This window comes from Sprattus sprattus (genome assembly GCF_963457725.1).
Source record: "Sprattus sprattus genome assembly, chromosome: 2".
NCBI lineage: Eukaryota > Metazoa > Chordata > Actinopteri > Clupeiformes > Clupeidae > Sprattus > Sprattus sprattus.
In genome coordinates, this window is record NC_137921.1 from 30915166 (window position 1) to 30935095 (window position 19930).

The 19930-nt window shown below is 42.4% G+C and overlaps 1 protein-coding gene across 1 annotated transcript in view; it reads right to left on the minus strand.

Moving 5' to 3' along the window:
* Positions 1–19930, minus strand: part of gabrg3 (gamma-aminobutyric acid type A receptor subunit gamma3) — a gene marked incomplete at both ends in the record, with an annotated part of 145501 nt that overhangs the window by 4521 nt on the left and 121050 nt on the right. The window contains 2 exons of the mRNA XM_080832482.1: positions 4289–4441; positions 7280–7417. Coding sequence (XP_080688608.1) covers positions 4289–4441; positions 7280–7417 — 291 coding nt within the window. The remainder of the gene's footprint in view (positions 1–4288; positions 4442–7279; positions 7418–19930) is intronic.

Genomic DNA, 19930 nt, shown 5'->3' on the forward strand with positions numbered 1-19930 from the left:
GTCTAAAATGTTTGCATTTCTCTAAATGACAGGCATACAGAGCAGACCAGTAAAGAAACAAACTGGGTCAGTAGAAACAATGTTTTTGACATTTGACAGGCTGGTCCACCATTGCGGTGTCTCAAGGGGATTTGTCCTCGGTATTCCCGATGGCCAGTACTGCACGGAACTGCACTCTCTCTCTCAGACAGAGAGACAGAGAGCGCAGCACAGTCTCTTTTTTCCCTATGACACGATGGCACCCAGAGAATAGCTGCATTGTGCTGAGGCACAGCACAGCATCTCCATACGAGGAGCCCATTGCTCCTGGCAACGGTTATCTCTTTAACGAGCACGTCTTTCAGTGGTTTGTGTTTGTGTGTGTGTGTGTCTTGAGAGTGTGTGTGTGTTTCTTTCAGTGGTTTGTGGTGTGGAGGAGGGATGGGGCAAATTAAGCGTCTAATCGTGTTGGGTTATGTCCTGCACCTTTGCTGTCACCACACCACACTGCTGGGTCATATAGGAAGGGCTAATGGAAACCCTGCAAATTGAAATATTCCACCCACACAAACACACATGAACTCTCAAGACACATAAACACATACATACACACACACACACACACACACACACACACACACACACACACACACACACACACACACACACACACACACACACACACACACACACAAGTGTTTTTTCCTCATTCAGAAACTCACACACGCAGACAGATGAATACACGTGTACACATTCTAATGCAGCCACACTTTCACACATCCCTCCTCCCACACAAACACACAGGCACTCTCAAGACACACACACACACGAGTGCGTGCACTCACGAATACACACATGTAGACACACATAAAGACACACAGACACACAGACACACACACACACACACACACACACACACACACAGACACACACACACACACACACACACACACACACACACACACACACACACAAAGCAAGACTCTCTCATGTAGATCATAAAGATGCCTCTGAGAAAAAATGGTGACTGTGCCTCAGCATTCCCAAGGTTTCTATGGAAACAAGTGGACTAAATCTATTTCAGGCATGCATTTTGCACTCAATCCCTCTCTCTTCTTCTGTGGGCAACTTATTACCTCCACCTGCTTGTGAGCCAGCTGCTCCTGATGCTCTCGCACTCTTTTTGCACAGTGGGGAGTTTGTATTTTCTTTTTTCCCCACTCCAAATTATAAGCAATCTTGCTTGAAAGATTCCTTTCTGGGGAGAGGGATGATACTGTTAACCATAGCCCTGTGTGTCATGTTGCACCATCAAACGAACCTTTAAGCTGCCGCAGCTGATCATGTCAAGGTTGCACCTTCTTGTCAGTCTGATTTCATGTTTCTCTTAAAATCTCTCACCCTTATTGACCCTTGGATTAAAAAGGTCAGTTTGTCTTCATCTTGGCTTTGTCCATTTTTAATGGCATATCACTGTCTTCTGTCATTTCCCCCTCCTTCCATTAGAGCTCTTTTGTTTTGTAGTTGTTGTTGCGTTACCATTAGGACTGAGAGACTGTGATGACAACTTATGACAGTATTTGTGCTGTCATGACCTGTTTACGGCATGGTTATGTCAGCCTTATGACGACAGGTTCATGAAAGGTTACAAAGAACTCTCTCTGCTTCTCGCTTTCTCTCTGTCTGTCTCGTTCTCTCTCTCAAATTCAGATTCAAATTCAAAACAAGCTGTATTGACATGACGATAACACTCTACAATACCAAAGCATATATAAGGGTCTCTCACTCTCGCCCTATTTTCTCTCTCTGTCTCTTTCTTTCTCTCTCTCTCTTTCCCTTTCTCTTTCCCTCTCTCTCTCTCATAGCACATTTTGCCTCCTTCATCCTGGTTTTCTTGGACCGAGTCACATGTGAGCCTCTGCTTGTCCAAGTGCCACATTAACAGCTGGGTCCTGGCCCTGCTATTCACCCTGGCATTTCGCAGTTCCCTACCTCTCTAGCCCAGCCTCTGTCTCCCCTCATCACCCCCCTCCCCCCGCCCAAACCTGACCCCCCTCCCAGCCGCACTCTGGACTCCATCGATCAACCTGGAAGCCTGAAGAAGCAAAACTATTTTTTTTTGCCTTTTTTTCTTTCCTCTCAAGGGGTAATGACTTCTTTTGTCAGACAGATTAATTGCATTCATCTCTCTCTCTCTCCCTCTGTCTGTCTCTCTCTCTCCCTCCCATACCTGTGTCCTCTCTCATTCCCACAGAATGCACTCCTGTCTCTTTTTTTTATCTCTCTCTCCTTCTCTTTCTCTTTCTCTCTCTCTCTCTCTCTCTGGTTGACATGGAATCGGCTGGCCAGTTGAACAGTATTGTCTCTCACGGATCCCATTTCTTATCTCACAAATGCACCGATGGACAATTCAGGCAGGTCCTTTTAGTGTGGGGCATTTGAGGAACCGGCGTTGATGTATATGGTCTTGTGTGTGTTTGTCAGGTCATGGTCTAATGCACTTTTTTTTAAACATAACACTAAGGACTACAAGAGAATCTAAGATGGGTTTGGACCAGCCTCATTGTTGACATGAAGGCGCCCATCAGTCTGTTGTTTTCATTACTGTCACACGTTGGGATTGTATTCCACAAGGACATTTCCTTCACAACAAATACACATATAATCCTGGAGGCTACACTGCCTGCATGTGAGGATACCTTTGTATGGTCACAAAGGGACTATAGAAGACCAGATCAAAAAGGTGAATTATTGTCATCATACCCTCATTAAATGAATTCCCCGTTGGCGGCTGGTATGTGCAGGCTATTGTAAAGTGTTACACACCCACACACACACACACACACACACACACACACATGAAAAGGGGGGAATGGGTGTATATATGGGAACCACAGTAACATATTTCTCCCACCCTCCGTCACAAGTCTAATATATGTCACACGCCGTCAAGCTGTCACAGCATCACACATTACAGCAAGGGAGCCACCATAACAGCTACTTATGTGGTTACGTGAGTCACGTGATGGGGGTGGGGGGTGGGGGGGGGGGCTGTTCAGGGAAAGAGTTCATCTTGTCCTAGATCTGTAAGAATCCCACTGACAATGGGAAGGGATCCTCGTGATCAAAGAATTCATGGTGGTAGTATTCCACACTCAGGGGTGTGCAAATGCATGGATGCACATACACACACACAGCTACACATACATAAGCACTTTATTTAAGACACACACACATAAGCATTTTCTGTCTCCATGACACACACACACTCACGATCTCTTATAGTTACACATACATAAGTATTTCACTAGTGACACACACATAACTATTTATCTTTTCATGACACACACACATTATGTTATCGAAAGACATACATAAGTATTCTATTATAAACCCACACGCAACTGTCTCGATGACACACACACACACACACACACACACACACACACACACACACACACACACCCACACACACACACACACACACACACACACACACACACACACACACACACACACACAGACACACAGACACACACACAGACACACACACACACACACACACAGACACACAATCAATGAACTGAAATTCTGGACAAAAATAAATGAATAGAACTGAAAAGTATTACCTTGACCAAACTGTTCCACAGGACTGCACATTAACTAACAGAGAGCAGAGAAACAGAGTGAACAGAACAGAACAGAACCATGCAAAGCAAACGGAGAACAAAAGATGAACAGAACACAACAGAACACAACAGAACACAACAGAACAGAACACAACAGAACTGAACTAAGCAAAGCAAATGAAAAACACAAAATGCAGATCTTTCCGGATTCTCTTCAAGAGTGGCAACATGGAGAACTTAAAGCAAGCGAGTAAAAGCAGATGTGTTGCAGTGGTGCAAAATAGAAGTATAAGTGCGATCACCTGAATCACACATTGACAAACACTCACTCACACACATAGGCCACTGAGTTACACACACACACACACACTCACACACACACACACACACATACACATACACCAGTTTTGTTTACGTGTCACACCGACATAGGTGATACATGAGCAAACTACAGTTATCAAGAAACTGACCTGTCCTAAACCCATATAAAAGAACCCAAACTTCAAGAACCGAGTCCAATAGTTCTTGTGTTTTGAGTTCTGCCTTTATTGTTCGGTTCTGTGCCTTTGAGTGCAGTAGGGACTGAAAATGGTGGCTTGGTGGCAGTTTCATACCTAATGTGGTTCTGGTTGGTGGAAGTTTCATACCTAATGTGGTTCTGGTTGGTGGCAGTTTCATACCTAATGTGGTTCTGGCTGGGGTGGATTCTTTCTTGATCCAAAAGGACACCCAGGAGAGAACGACGGTGAGGATGCAGGGGATGTAGGTCTGGATGGTGAAGTAGCCCATCCGCCGGGCCAGGTCGAAATACACCGTCATCACCACATAATCACCTGGATCATGAAAAAATACACCGTCATCACCACATAATCAACTGGATCATTAAAAATAAATACACCGTCATCACATAATCACCTGGATCATGAAAAAATACATCGTCATCACCACATAATCATTTGGATCATGAAAAAAATACATCGTCATCACCACATAATCAACTGGATCATTAAAAAATACATCGTCATCACCACCTAATCACCTGGATCATGAAAAAATACACTGTCATCACCACATAATCAACTGGATCGATAACCAACAGGTTGCTGAGTTAGTCAAGCATTTGTATAATGTTTGTTATTCTGTAGAACACTGCTCGCTGATTTGCCCACAGTTTATGTTCCTAGCCTATCTTCACATCTGTTGACAGTGTTGACAGTGAGCAATTATAACGGTCTAAGATTTATGATTATCATTATCATTAGTAAACTGGTTGTCGAGTTAGTTAAAGTGTTTGGCAGGTTATAGTTTGCAGAAAATGTAAGTCCCTAATTATACTAATTTATTCCCTTTAGAGGCATTTCAGTTTAATCATAACATTCTTCACCTCATTGGGTCAACACTTTTTCAGCTCACTGGGTACAGCTGAGTGAATTAGTCTGTTTTGATGTAAAAACAGAGATATATTTGGGCTGTACTGAGCAGGTGCGCTCACCAAACATCGTCTCCAAGCAATGTTTTACGGAAACTGTTTCACAAGATCAACACGGCGCACACAACTTGTGTGAATTATATGATTGCCACCTAGTCAAAACGTCCCAGAGTAAAGACACTTCTCAAATTGGAATAGAACTCATCTCGCACCTGTGATCTGTCTGCCTAAAGTGAGAGGGCATAATTAAAGGGAGAAGATCTATCTGCCTAAAGTGAGAGGGCATAAGTATAGAGAGAAAGACAAAACATTTTTGCCCATAGACTGGGCCTCTGTCTGAAAGGAATTTTATTTTGGAATTTCTTTAGGGGTAAAATATGCCCCTCTAGTTTTCTTTTGGTTTACTATTTAAATTCTATTTTGAATTAGTTTGTGTGTAGGCCTCTTTGGCCCCTGTGATATGCTAATCTTCTGAGATGGGTGGAGACACTCCATCCCTCGCTAAAGAAACACGTGTAATTCTATGAAGATGACAAATCTGTCTTTATCCAATTACTGGATTTTACTGACAGTCTCATGCCATACATAACCAAGACACCCAACGGGAATAACAAAAAAAAATCTGGCTTGATGACAGTGTAAAGGCACTGACCTGGATGTGTACAGAGAGAAAGAGAGATGTCAGGGAATTAAATGCATCCTGATTTATATACCTCAAGGGCAGTTCCAGTGAATGGTTAAAATAAACTGAAAAACTGAGTTGTATTTAGACATATGCTATTGAGGTGAGAAAAAAAAAGAAGTATTCAAAAGAATACATTTGGTGGTGTCTTTAAGGAGAAACAAGGGCTTGTCTAACATGATAGCCAGATTGAAAAATCACGTCAGCGTATGTTTATGAATACCTCGTGCCTCAGACAAATGCTGCCAGCACCTCTGTTGACTGTATGCAAAATCCGAGATGACAGACGCATCTAAGGTAGAGGCTTTTGATGAGAAGCTTTTCTGTGTCAGAGTGAAGCCTCAAAAACAGCTTCTCTTTGCTTGACAATCTGCAACAACACTAAGCTTATCGCGCACCAGCCCTGACTGGATAGGGTCGTGTGTTTTTGTCCTTCGGGTCCTTTCTCAGTAGATTGACTTGACGAGGGACATAAAAGGTCAGGTAATTCCTCTGACCGTTAGTCTGTAGATCACAGATAATGCCTGTCTGAACTCTGAGACACAAACACAGGCACACGCACACAAACGCACATGCACATACACACGCGCATGCACACGCACACGCACACGCACACACTGATTTTCTTCTGGTTTGTCCCCATCATTTAAATGGAAGACCACTTTCAATTTTTCAAGTTCATATAACATCTTGATTTCCTTATAACATTTTTGTTCACAGGTTCACTAAAAAGGGTTCAGTTTGATTTAGCAATATACACATTATAAACAATTAACCAACGGCATATAGTACATATTACAAATGGGCATAGCTCTTGCGTTGAGGTTAGGGCAAGATTCAGGCTAGGGTCTAGTACATAGTTGTCATGCAGTTGGCTAACAATTATGTTTAAACATTTAGAGCATTTCCTTCATAGTTTGTTAATTATTGTGTAATGAAATAAAATATGGTTTTGCCATTGAAAATGTCCATGTGAGTAACTTTTCCATTTCTGCCTAGACAGAACACTTCTTCTGGCTGGTTCACTCTGTTGTATAACAAACACACTTTGTTAATTTAATGCCACATATGAGTTCCACAGTGCTGCATTCCCATTCTGGAGCCTTCCTACGGTGTGTTCGCTCCTGATCACACCTAGTCTGTTGTGAAAATTACTTTCCTAACATGTGACGTCACTTGCAACACATACAATCCATACACATTAAAGAGATGTCATTTCTCTCTCTCTCCCTACCTCTCTCTCTCTCCACTGGAGATCAGGGGGAAAAGGGGCTGAAATTTCCCCCATGTGAGAAATAGCCTTTTGACCATTTTCACATCCGTAGTTATTAAGCTCTGGGAAAATGTCAAAACATACCCACTTCATCACTAATACTCAGCTGACATTTCCACAGCCAGGATCAGACAAAACCCACAAATATGAGACAGGGGAAAGAGATGATAATTATTTCAAGCATTCAGGTGGTATCTTCAGAATCCTTTTTATTACGTTCAAGGGGCCTGATAAAAATAATTACAAAATCAAAATTCTAGCAAAACAAAATGGAGGTGACTGGTTACCTGATGTGGTTTTCAAGATGTCCGTCGTGTTCCTCAAGCCCATGAAGTCAAACTGATAAAGTCGCCAGGACTTCTGGTCTGAGGCTTCAATCGAGTTCTTCTTCCATTTGTAAATCAACTCATCCCGTGGGTATCCATCTGCAATTAGAAAAGCCACAAGTCTGTCAGCCCTTCATGGCACCAGTTTCAGTAATGGATGACCTCCCCCTATTCTTCAGGCTGACTGGTACAAGGACCAGTAAGACATCCAGATGCTAGACATGGGATGGTTCTGTAAATCGCATCTCACCCAACAAGGTACCAAAATTAAGCACTTCCCATGAACACTAAAGTAAGGCATCCTTTACAAACTAGAAAAAACCTGATTGGTTCTGTCCTGAAGGATTGAAATATCACCCCTTGACAAAATGCCGTTTACATCTTGATTTACATCCAGATTTGAACACATTAATATTACAACATAATAACACTTCTTTGCAAATAAGCATTAATCCTATTGACTTACAAGTAAATGATAATTATGCCTAATAGCCTTCTGAGGTAAGAGGCGTTCAATTAACAGAGCAAGCTCATTAGCTGAGGGGGAAGAAGCTCTCTCTTAATTGATAATTGTTTTCAAATATTTCTGATGAACTGCATTAGCATTCTGTGTTTTTGTTTTGTTCTTTCAGTCTCTCAGTAGAATTCTCTATATAAACAGCCTCAGGTGATGTAGAGAATATCATTAAGAATTGGTGCAGAATTTGAGAACTACTCGATTGCCTAAAAGAGTGTCCAACACTTGACACACACAGACACACACATTTATATTCTTTTATGACTCCAAAATGCATTTCACATTATGACAAGATTGCTCTCAGCGACTCAGATTGAAACTCCAAGCAGCTTAGCGCAATCAGCCCGAACTCAGAGTCCCCGGAGTGTGTTCTAACAAATGACGCTAGTTTACGTGATTGCTGGACGACTAGCAAATATTTAACAGCTTCCCTCATGTTTTTTATTTAATTTTTTATGATGGGACACAGAGCTACAACATGACCAGGAGGGTGTTATTGGTGCGATCAATACAGCTTAATTGCCCAACAAGTCATACATTCACAGAATCAATTCAGGATGACAAATTCAGTAAGCGAGGTACTCTATTAACACAGCCCGTGAAACAGAACAGCTAAAGGGCTTCATTGTTGCATAAACAGAGTGGTCATTATTAACTCACACATTCAGCATGATGGGGCTTCCCAGTCTGCTTAATTGGCACAAGAGGGGTTTAGGACTTTGCACAACCATAGGCGTCACTTACGCTAGGGATGCTGGGGACATGCCGCCCCCCCCCCCCCACCACCACTTTTTGCAATCACCAATTTCGTACCCACTGCTTTTGACAAATATAACATAAAATCTCACTACAGTAAACAGAAAACCTCTAAAAAAAAGTACAACATTTGGTAGATGAGAATCAAATTGACACACAAAAATGAGAGATACAGTGTAGGTATTCTTTGATGTCCCCCCAGTTGGGAGCAATCACCTTTGTTCCAGTGCATAATGTTAGCTGTTCGTCTAAAATGCATACTTTTCTACTGAATGCCAGAAATGTTATATTCTCCTGGGATTAGAGTTTATGTATTGCCACAATTACAATTTTGATTCTAATTGCAAGGTCTAAATTAAAAAAAGAGTTACTGCGCTAAATATACTGTTGGATTTCGTGTTATGACACTAGCAACTCTGGCTAACATCTAACTAGTTAGTTCATCATGTCTAGCATGTCTACCAAGGGCGTTACTATAGTTTCGCCACTGATGTCTAACATGCTTTGTAACTTAAATAGCAGTGGAACTGTTGACTGTGTGATATTTGGATAATTTACAGTGGACCATATAAAGGTAAGATTAAGTTTAGCTGTGTTTGGTTGGTCACTGGCAAAGTGTGCATAGCATGCTAGTTACAGCTTGTTAAACACTTGCAGCAGCTTTTTATTTGTATTGATTGATGTATTTTATTGATGGTGGCTAACATTGTGAAATTAGAGGCACCGTTGTGAAGTGTGCAGGAGGATATTTTTGGGTGTAATCTGCGGACATACACTTGGCAAAGTAGGCTTTGCACAGATGACTTTGAATGTGTTGCTCAATATATGTGATTTTATTTACATGTACAGTCCCACACTAGAGCTGTTGTATCCGCTGGTAACAGAGATACACACCACTTGTTTTTAATATGTTTTAACTGTGTAGTTGTAAAGCCCTTCACAATCCCTGTAGCCTGTGGCATCTGGATGATTTGTGTTCAGCTTATGCTCATGTTATAGCAGAGACATAAAATGCAATAGGCAAGTGACAGGTAGGATCATGTAAAGTCCCATCTATGTCCCCAGCACACAACACCAATGTGCTCACCTGTACGATGAATCATTGGTCGTATTGTAAAGAACAGGTTTACTGCGCTGTTATACTCTCCCATACTACATATCACCCTCTCTCTCTCTCTCTCTCTCTCTCTCTCTCTCTCTACCTCTCTTTTTTTCTGTGTTTCCCTGATTCCCTTCTACAGCCGTGCTGTTGATTAACTCGGCTTCTTTACCCCCCCCCCCCCCCCCCCCCCCCGGCGCCCTGGGACTTGATGGCCGTGAAGGTAAGCAAATTCCACTTAATCAGGAGACACTCATAAAAAAACTCTACCATCACCATGGAAACAAGGCCACCACTATCACCATGCAGTGGACATGGTGGGTGCGAGTCCTGCCACTCCACCAGGGCGGTAGTTGTGGGTGAGAGGGGACCTGAGATGGAGCGTGGGGTGGGTGAGAGGCCTGGGTGGGGGGGCGTGAGGCCTTAGTGGGTGGGCGCGAGGCCTGGGTGGGTGGGGGCTGGAACGTGGCCTGGGCTGCTGGGCACGAGGCCTTGGTGGGTGGGCGCGAGGCCTGGGTGGGTGGGCGCGAGGCCTGGGTGGGTGGGACGCAGTCTGCACCGCAGCGTGATTTAAACCCTAATAGTCCGGCGCAGGGAGCACAAACTCATCACAGAAAATCGCTTTGTAATTTTGATAAATCAGCTCGCAGAGAGGCCATTATCGATTCACGGAAGATAAAATGCAACCCATATATCTCTGTTTGTATGTCCCTGTCCCTGCCCTCGCCCACTCTGCCATGGTTCGCCTCTGAGCTGGTCTGGCAGGTGGGGGCGGTCACAGGGGGCTAGGGGTGTGGCTGGGGTCGGGGTGATGGACTGTTAGGGAAATTTGTGACCTTTGGAATGACCTCCAACGCTACAGAGGAAATTGCGTTAATAATTGCAATCGATAGTAGATTGGGGTTACATTAATCTTTCTGCTCAAGAGGGGTCAGGTGGGATGGAGTCGGCTGGACAAGTGATACAGAGAGGAGAGGACATGTGAAGGGAGAAGAGACGAGAGGAGAGTGGAGGTGAGGACATGGGAGTAGAGGAGAGAAAAAAAAGGAGGGGAGGAGAAGAGAGGGGTAGAGAGGAGAGGAGAGGAGAATGGAGAAGAGGGGAGGAGATGAGAGGAGTAGAGAGGAGAGTGGATGGTAGGAAATGGGATGGGAGAAGAGAAAAAAGGAAAGAAGAGGGGATGAGAGGGGTAGAGAGGAGAGGAGAGTGGAGGAGCGACGATGGGAGTAGAGGAAATGAGAGGGCCAGCGAGCAAGATTCACAGTATGCCTAGATCTACAGTAGAGCGAGCAAGATTAAAAGGAAGAGTGGTCGCTCCACTACTGGGCCTCTGTTATATAAAATTCAATGGGCCAACATGGCTCAAGGCTGTACATCACCACAAAGATTCTGGGAATAATTTAGCTACTTACAATGTGTATGAATAACCTGGAGTTTAAAGCATATGAGTTGTAAATAAAAAAATGCAAAACTAAAATAGAGGAATCATAAGTCGATGACTAATAAATGGATTTGTGGGGGAACTGTAAAAAATACATTTTTGCTGTTTATTGACCAACAGTTGTGGTCTAGGCCCGTTATGGACTTTTATTTACAGTTTGTCTCTTCTGACTGATGCTGCTGCGAACATTACATTTAAGACGGCAAGTTATTCCGAGCGCCACCCTTCTGAAGTGACACACGGCATCATGAAACACACTCCAGCTCCTCGCACACAAAAGCCAACTGGAGAAATAGTTTAGTCACGCATTTGTAGCCGACGCCTGCCAAGCCACTGCCTCCGCACTCCGGTAATGAGGACAACTCCAGTGGTAGTGCTGCAGCAGACACACATGCGTGAGAAACATCAATCCAGGCCAGAGGAAGAAGCTCAAGGAAGAAGCTCACACCTACACACACACACACACACACACACACACACACACACACACACACACACACACACACACACACACACACACACACACACACACACACAGGCATGGCCGGCAGGTATCAGTCCATTAAAAGCTAGCCGTTTTCAATGGAGTTCAATGGATGACTAGAGAATAATCTGGAAGACGCCATTGTTTCTCCGCAACAAAAAATAGTTCCATTGTCAACGTCTTGGTTTGGAATTTTAAAAACTTTGAATTAACGGTTATCATCAATGCGAATGTTTCATCGCGGAGTGATTTATTTTTAGCTGTGAAAAGTCCCGTAACTGTAGGTATGTTGACGAATAACCTATAGCATGGAACGTCTCTCGTCCAATCAGAATTACTAAATTACGCTCTAGAACCCAATTGTTTTATAAGCTGAAACATAGCCCACTTAAGGAGATGCACACATGTCACAATGCACCAAACACTTCGCACATGTCTCAAGTACAATACAACAAGTCATGGAAAGGATTCTGGATTGCAACATCTATAAGATAAATTAGAAGTCAAGTTTTCTGAAGCAATTCAGTCAAAATGTCAGCCGAATGAAGGAAAACCATATGCATATGGTTCAACTGATTTCTAATAAAATTACTTTGACAGTTGTAATAATGCTGGATTGCCACTAATAAATTCATCATAAAATCATATTCCCAGTGACAAACCAGTGCAGACATATATTGAAGAGCACACAAGAGCTCCAAACATTATATTGGCACTCGACAGAGGTCTGAAAATGGTAATTTTCCATTTTTTATTTGGCCCAAAAGCCTCCATGTCCTTGGAGTGACAGACGCCAGCCAACAAGTGAAAGCGATTTCTACAGCTGTGATAATTGACATGGAAATTGGATGAGATACGACAAAGAGCTGAATGTCAGAAAAACACACCAAGAATGAGCAAGGTCTATCGGACATGTACACAAATTAATAATATGAACTATGATTAGGTGCAAAATAATAATATATTATTTATAAAAATAAATAAAATACATTTTCAATCGTTTCTTTCTCAAAAGTGCCAAGTCACCTTGTTAATTCTTAGTTGATGATACACACACTCACAGACACAGGAAAGATGAGAATGGTACACTAGATACAACAATGTCTTGCACAAAACAGTAGAACTGAGAGATGGTGAAACCATTAATCCATCTGATTAGTCTTGCTGTCTGCAAACTTATAACGCAGGTTTCAAGAGGAAGGAATTAGCCAGAGAAAATGGCCATAAGGTAAAAGGCAAAGGCATCTTGCCACAGCAACCTTAATCTAATGTGAGCTCGCAACACAGCGTAATTGAAACGTCTAATGTCTCTGAGGCGTGAATGACTGTTCAAGACAGCTGTATTTATAGTTCACTTTCTTACACCCCTTCAGTGTTTGCGTTTGTGTTGGCGGCTATCTTGTTTACACAGACTCAATAAAACACCACATCTGCTTAATCCTGTCTTTCACCGACAAATCATCAAATCATTCATTATGTTCTCGTCTTCATCAGAGACCTGGCAATCAGCACCTTCTCCCCTTGAAAGGCCTCAAAATGATCTTCCATCTTTGTTATTAATTTTTCTTAACTATGATTACTTTGAATTTATTCTATTGATTAGTACAACAAAAAGGCAGAATGTCATATCCTTTCAAACGTGCCTTTCCCTGAGAGCCCCTTTCTCTTCCATGTAAAAAACAACATGAAATCAAACAATAATGAAAGGCATTTTAAAATGTGCTGACAATAGGCATAGTACTATGGCCTTGAGACTCAGCGTCAGGCTTGCAGCCTACGCACCCATACGCAAGTGTACATGCGTTAGCCCCTCTGCATAAATACAATGCCCGTTTTGTGACATATGGCATCAACAATATGCAGGGCAAAGAAGGGTGATAACCCTCTAACGAATGCTGACAGAAAAAAAAATACATTTCTGGGCCCTCTGACAACTTGTGGTAACAGTTTCTCCCAGTGAACTGGGCTGACATCCATCTTTGTCAGAAGAAGCTGATTGCTTGAATGGGTGTCTACGCTCACTGGAACCTAATTAGAGGCAATAATCTGGAGCCAGAGGGCGCTCCATTAACAGCGTTGGACACGTGACCGGACCATTCATGACGCATTGGGGGGGGAATTATTCAGCACGTGGCCACCTGAGAGTGGAGGTTGTGTGTGGAGAGTGTTCACTGGTGCCCTGTGTGTGTGTCTGTGTGTGTGTGTGTGTGTGTGTGTGTGTGTGTGTGTGGTTGTGTATGGAGAGCGTTCATGGGTGCCCCACGGCGGGGGACGGGCAGCTTTGATGGGGATGTTAATGTCGTCCACCCCGACACCCAGCTCACGCTTCTCTTCTGAGTGGGGTCAAAACGATTCTGAGCTGACGCCACGGAGGCAGCAGATGGATCTCTCCCTCTCTCACTCTCTCTTACACACACACACACACACACACACACACACACACACACACACACATAAGCTCCTGTCAATCACAAAGGCAAAAATATGAAGCCTCATATCTACTTGGATTTTCAGCTTTTAAAATAGAGAATGTGGGTTCAGGAAGTCATCGGGTGTTTTGAGCTGTGTGAGAGAATTTGAGAAATGAGAAATTCGGAAACCTGGCAGGGCATCTGCTGTCTATTTGTGTGTGTGTGTGTGTGTGTGTGTGTGTGTGTGTGTATGTGTGTGTGTGTGTGTCGGTATGTGTCTGAGAGAGAGAGAGAGAGAGAGAGAGTGAGAGTATGTGTTTGAGAGAGAGAGAGAGTGTGTGGGTGTGTTTGTGTGTGTCAGTATGTGTCTGAGAGAGAGAGAGAGAGAGAGAGAGAGAGAGAGAGAGAGAGAGAGAGAGTGTGTGTGTGTCAGTATGTGTCTGAGAGAGAGAGAGAGAGAGAGAGAGAGAGTGTGTCTGTGTGTGATTTGCTATCTGTCTGTACCAAGCAGTGAGAGCGAGAGAGAGAGAGAGAGAGAGAACCCAGTAAATCTTAAAATGGTCAAGCACACAGTGGGGAAGAGCAGGAGAGTGATTGTGACAACCAGGGGTCTCACCCATCTGAGGTAACCAGACCCCAGTGTGAATCAGAGCCTCTCTCTGGGGGTACGCAGGGCAGAGACATGCTGTAGTGTGGCAAGTTGTACTGAATTTGGGACAGAACTCTGAACGATGTCAGGTGGAATCCTTCGACACTGAGATGGGATTTTACTTCCTGTTGCCAAAACCTCCAACAACAGAAAGCTTCTCAGCTTCCGATTATTTTGAGTAATACTGCAAAGACTGCCAGATAGCATCATATACGAGTCAGGGTGGCCATCTTAATAAAGGTGTTTGCCTCATACTTCATATCTGATATTGTCTAGCCACCATGAGCTTTTACATATAAAGTGGCCAATGACGCCATTTTAAATGAGACGTTGGGAATTATGTTGATAGAGATTGTTGGTGTATGTTAATAGCAGTGGCGGTCCGTGCATTTCACGACTAGGCCTTCAGCGATGTCCTACACGATGTTAAACTGAGTGAATCCACCTCCTCATACCATCATTATGACGCCATGGCTCTCAAACCAGTATATTTTATACAGAAAGGCAGTGTAAGTGAGCATTGCATCACCTTAACATAGTCGAGTACAACAGACTTTATTAATATTTCCGGAGCATTTCAAATCAATACACCCGTATTAGCAATACATTAAGAGTAGTAAACTCTAAGTTATATGATCGCTTGGATATTACTGTCACAACTTAAAAATAAAAGGCGATTTTCAGGGATTAGTCTACAAAGTTTTATTAAGTCCACCAAAAGTAGCCTATGTGACTCAATGTAAGGTTTAACAAGTTTAACAAGTAACATCGCATTGTCCCACCTGCAAAGCAGTTTCATTAAACTTCCCATCCTCACGATATCCAGTTTTTCTTGAAAGTTCCGTCTTGAAAATGGCGTTGTAATTGTATCAAAAACTGGAATTATCAAGTTTGTGTAAACTAATTTATTTGAGTTGGTTAATGTAATTATATTTAGTCTTACCAATTGAAACAACTAGAAGAATAAGCATTGAAACCGATGTACGTCGTTTAGCCAGCTAAACTGAGCACTGAAGCACTGCACCGGTCTGCCTCAGTATCCAATCAAAGGACGTTTACGTGTCACGTTTAACGCGAGGAAAGAAATCTTCCGGGCCTTCTAGAAGGCCCAGTGTCGCCAACTCGAAATCTGATTGGTTGTCACAACTGTCTGTTTCAGTTCATTCAACTTAAATGAACTGAAACAGCAGGTTGTGATAACCAATCAGATGTACACTTCAATGTGAATTCTGAAGGCCTCAGGGAAGATTTCTGTTCTCGGGGAAGATTTCAAGGAGCGTGGCAACACATGATAGCGGAAATATGATTGGATGAAAGCTCTAACATAAATGAACAACGCTGGAAGCATGAAATGAAGATAATGGACTATGGGGAATCATTTAATACATATTTATGAAAAGAAAATATTAAAATTAAATTTATTTTGTTACATTTATTTTCTGATGATGTTTAGGCCAGCAGAGAAGGCCTTGAAGGCCCTGACGGACCGCCACTGGTTAATAGACTCACTGACTTAAATCTATGAGTCCAGTTGTTCTGAAAAACATAAATCCATCATCACAACGATTGCTATAACACTTGAACACTAATTTCAGTCTTAGATTGGTTTAATCTCACAAACTATTTCAAATGCAATGTTATACCCATGCATATGGGTGTTCATTATCATACCTAATTATGTAATTTTTCACGATTCATTTTCCTAATCAAGACAAATAATTAATTTTCCTGCAAACTGAAAAGCGCCTTTCAAAACACAGAACTCTATTCTGTGTGCCTTCACGGCATGGTTGATTAGGACTGTGAACGGGGCTGGACTGTCATGGACTGTGGCATTTACTTGGTCTGGAAATGTTGTGAAAGGTGTGAGTCATCCTGCATCGGTCCGCCGTGCTAAAAGCAAATTATATCGGGTCAACACCTTGGAAATTGGAGATGTGTTACAGTTGGTGTCTCCGTGCACAAAGGAGTGTAAAATGTTTCTCGTCACCCTTTGGAAAAGGCCAAGGCCCGTGTACCTGTGGATGTGTGTGTGTGTGTGTGTGTATGTGTGTGTGTGTGTGGGGGGGGGGGGGGGGGGGGGGGGGGTCAGCTGTGGGGGAGGGTGACGTCACACTGAGGGCAATACTTTCCCTTTGGATGCTTACCAACCCATAGATGAGCCGAGAGAGACAGAAAAAGAGAGCGAGAAAGGGAGAGAGCGAGAAAGAGAGCAAGAGAGAGAAGTAGAAGCTGATCCTGATCTCCATCGGATGGGTACTGGGCTCTGCTGTGGCTATGGATGTTTCTGTGTGTCGTGAGAGAGAGAGAGAGAGAGAGAGAAAGAGAGAGGGAAGTGGAAGCTGACCCTGATCTCTATATGATGGGTACTGGGCGCTATGGATGTGCTGTGTGTCGTGGGCACAGTGCTATTGGCAATGAACACAGAGCTCAAAAGTGCACAGAGAGAGAAAAGTCATTTGTGTTCAGGGATGCTGACAGTGAGACAGATTGACAGTGAAAGAGTAGGCACCCAAGCAGAATGCCTATTGACAGGATTAGACAGTGTGTTTATACCTCATGTGATCAAGTAACATGCACTGTGAGTTGATAGGGTATCTACACTGTCTTATATTATATAAAGAGCTGTCTATTCTACACAGCAGTCGTTGAGTCTGTTCTTTGCACTTCCATCACTGTCTGGTTTGGATCCGCAACCAAACTGGACAAGAACAGACTTCAACGGACTGTCAGGACTGCAGAAAGGATCATTGGTGCCAACCTGCCCACCATCCAAGACCTGTTCACATCCAGAGTCAAGAAGCGGGCAAGAAAAATAACTGCAGACCCCTCCCACCCTGGACACAACATGTTTCAACTCCTCCCATAGGCGCTACAGATCTCTGTTCGCCAAGACCTCCAGAAACAAGAACAGTTTCTTCCCTCTTGCTGTCTCTCTCCTGAACAGCTAACCCTCTGTGGCACTGTACAAATAACCAATGTAAAATTACCCCCGTAACCATATCTATTTATTTCACCCTTCCTGTATAACCCAATACCATATAGTATTTATTTATGCCTGCTCTTCCTGGACTCTCCACTTTGCACTATTGTTTATCCATTGCACTGTTGTATTGTACTGTTGTATTGTATTGTTTTGCACTGTTGTATTGTATTGTTTTGCACTGTTGCACTGATTTGCACTGTTGTATTGTTTTGTGTTGTGATGTGTAATATGTGTAAGCACACTGAGAGCCACTGCACCAAGACAAATTCCTTGTTTGTGCAAACTAACTTGGCCAATAAAAGCTGATTCTGATTCTGATTCTGAAGGTGTTTTGCACCGCAATCTTGATTAATTTCTTATAAAACACAACAACAGCACAGTTATATGGAATCAGATCAATGCCATAAATATTTTGTAATCTGTAATATAGATTTTGTATCTTTAACATAGATTTAGTATTTGTGAAACCATCTACACTTTCAAAACCTATCTACAGATCACGGATTTCAGATACGAAATGTATCTACACTTTCAAAAACTATCTTCACTTTTAAAATGTATTTACAGATACAGATTTCAAATACGAAATGTATCTACACTTTCAAAAACTATCTACACTTTCAAAAACTATCTACACTTTCAAAAACTATCTTCACTTTCAAAATCTATCTGCAGATACGGATTTCAGTTACGCATTACGGATAGGGATACGGATTTCTGTTACGAATTACAAAATTTTTTGGCACTGTTTTTACAGCCTTTCTAAAGAGCCAATCAGCGCTTTTGTCAGATTTTCTAAAGCGCCAATCAACACATTGTATCCTGTACTGACTAGCCAATCAGCGCTAGCTTGCTGGCAACTGCTGGCTCGCTCATTATTCAATAGTTATAACCTAAATCTGCCACCGCTCTGCTAGGGAGAGATCTGGGGTCTCTCCCGCACGGTTTGAATACAATTCGGTGTACGAACGCCATGGGGGAAGTTAAACAAGCATGCCTTATGTCTGGCCCAAAGGGCTGATGAACACCTAGCTGTATCTTAGGCTCTGGCGATTCAGAGATTGCTTGGCTGCAGAACGCATTGTAACTAAGAAATTGAAACTCTTCCACTGAGACGCTAGAAAACTCGCTTCCACAAAAAATACACAATAAAACGTTTTCAAGGACTTCAGAAAATGGTTACAAATAGCCTACCCCAAAGTGCCATGAAAAGAAACGAAAATTACATTGCAAGGTGGTTTTGAAATCAGGCTGGTCATTATCCAGCTGTTGAGGATGCATATGCACTTAACGGTATACCCCCACCATCACTTTGCATGTGTCTGGAGAACAAGACAATAGCAGTCTGTCTGCTAAATGTTCTCATCGTGATAATGGGTCATATGAATACTGTTCATGGTTAACTTAATTAAATGTGAATAGGAGATCGGTCACGAAAATGCTAACGTTAGCTTTCGTTAGCTACCAAAGCAGATCCTAATATCTTCCATACAACGACAAGGATCTTTGAAACAGGTGGTGTGGAGTGAACACCACTGACTATGATTGTGCGTTTTACGATGACTTTATTAACAACTCCAAATATAGGACTTCTTACTTGCTGCATACACCGTTTCACTCAACTTTACCAGTTACCAGCAAGCTAGCGCCGCTGATTGGCTAGTCAGTACAGGATACAATGTGTTGATTGGCGCTTTAGAAAATCTGCCAAAAGCGCTGATTGGCTCTTTAAAAAGGAAGTAAAGACAGTGCCAAAAAGATTTTGTAATTCGTAACAGAAATCCGTAACTCGTACTTGAAATCCGTATCCGTTTCCGTATCCGTAATGCGTAACTGAAATCCGAAACTGAAATCCATATCTGCAGATAGATTTTGAAAGTGAAGATAGTTTTTGAAAGTGTAGATAGTTTTTGAAAGTGTAGATACATTTCGTATTTGAAATCCATATCTGCAGATAGATTTTGAAAGTGAAGATAGTTTTTGAAAGTGTAGATGGTTTCACAGATACAAAATCTATATTACAGATACAAAATCTATATTACAGATTACAAAATATTTATGGCATTGATCTGATTCCATACTGTTACTCTATCTAGAAAAACACGTTATCAGGGAAAAACTGACACGGCTCACTGTTTTTACAACATCGAATCAGCTTTATCATTTTCAGTTCATGTAAAAGTTCAAAAAGTGATAATTTTTTCTAAGGTGAAATTAAACATTTCTGGTTTCAACACCTTCCTATTTTTTACCTCATGGGACAATGATA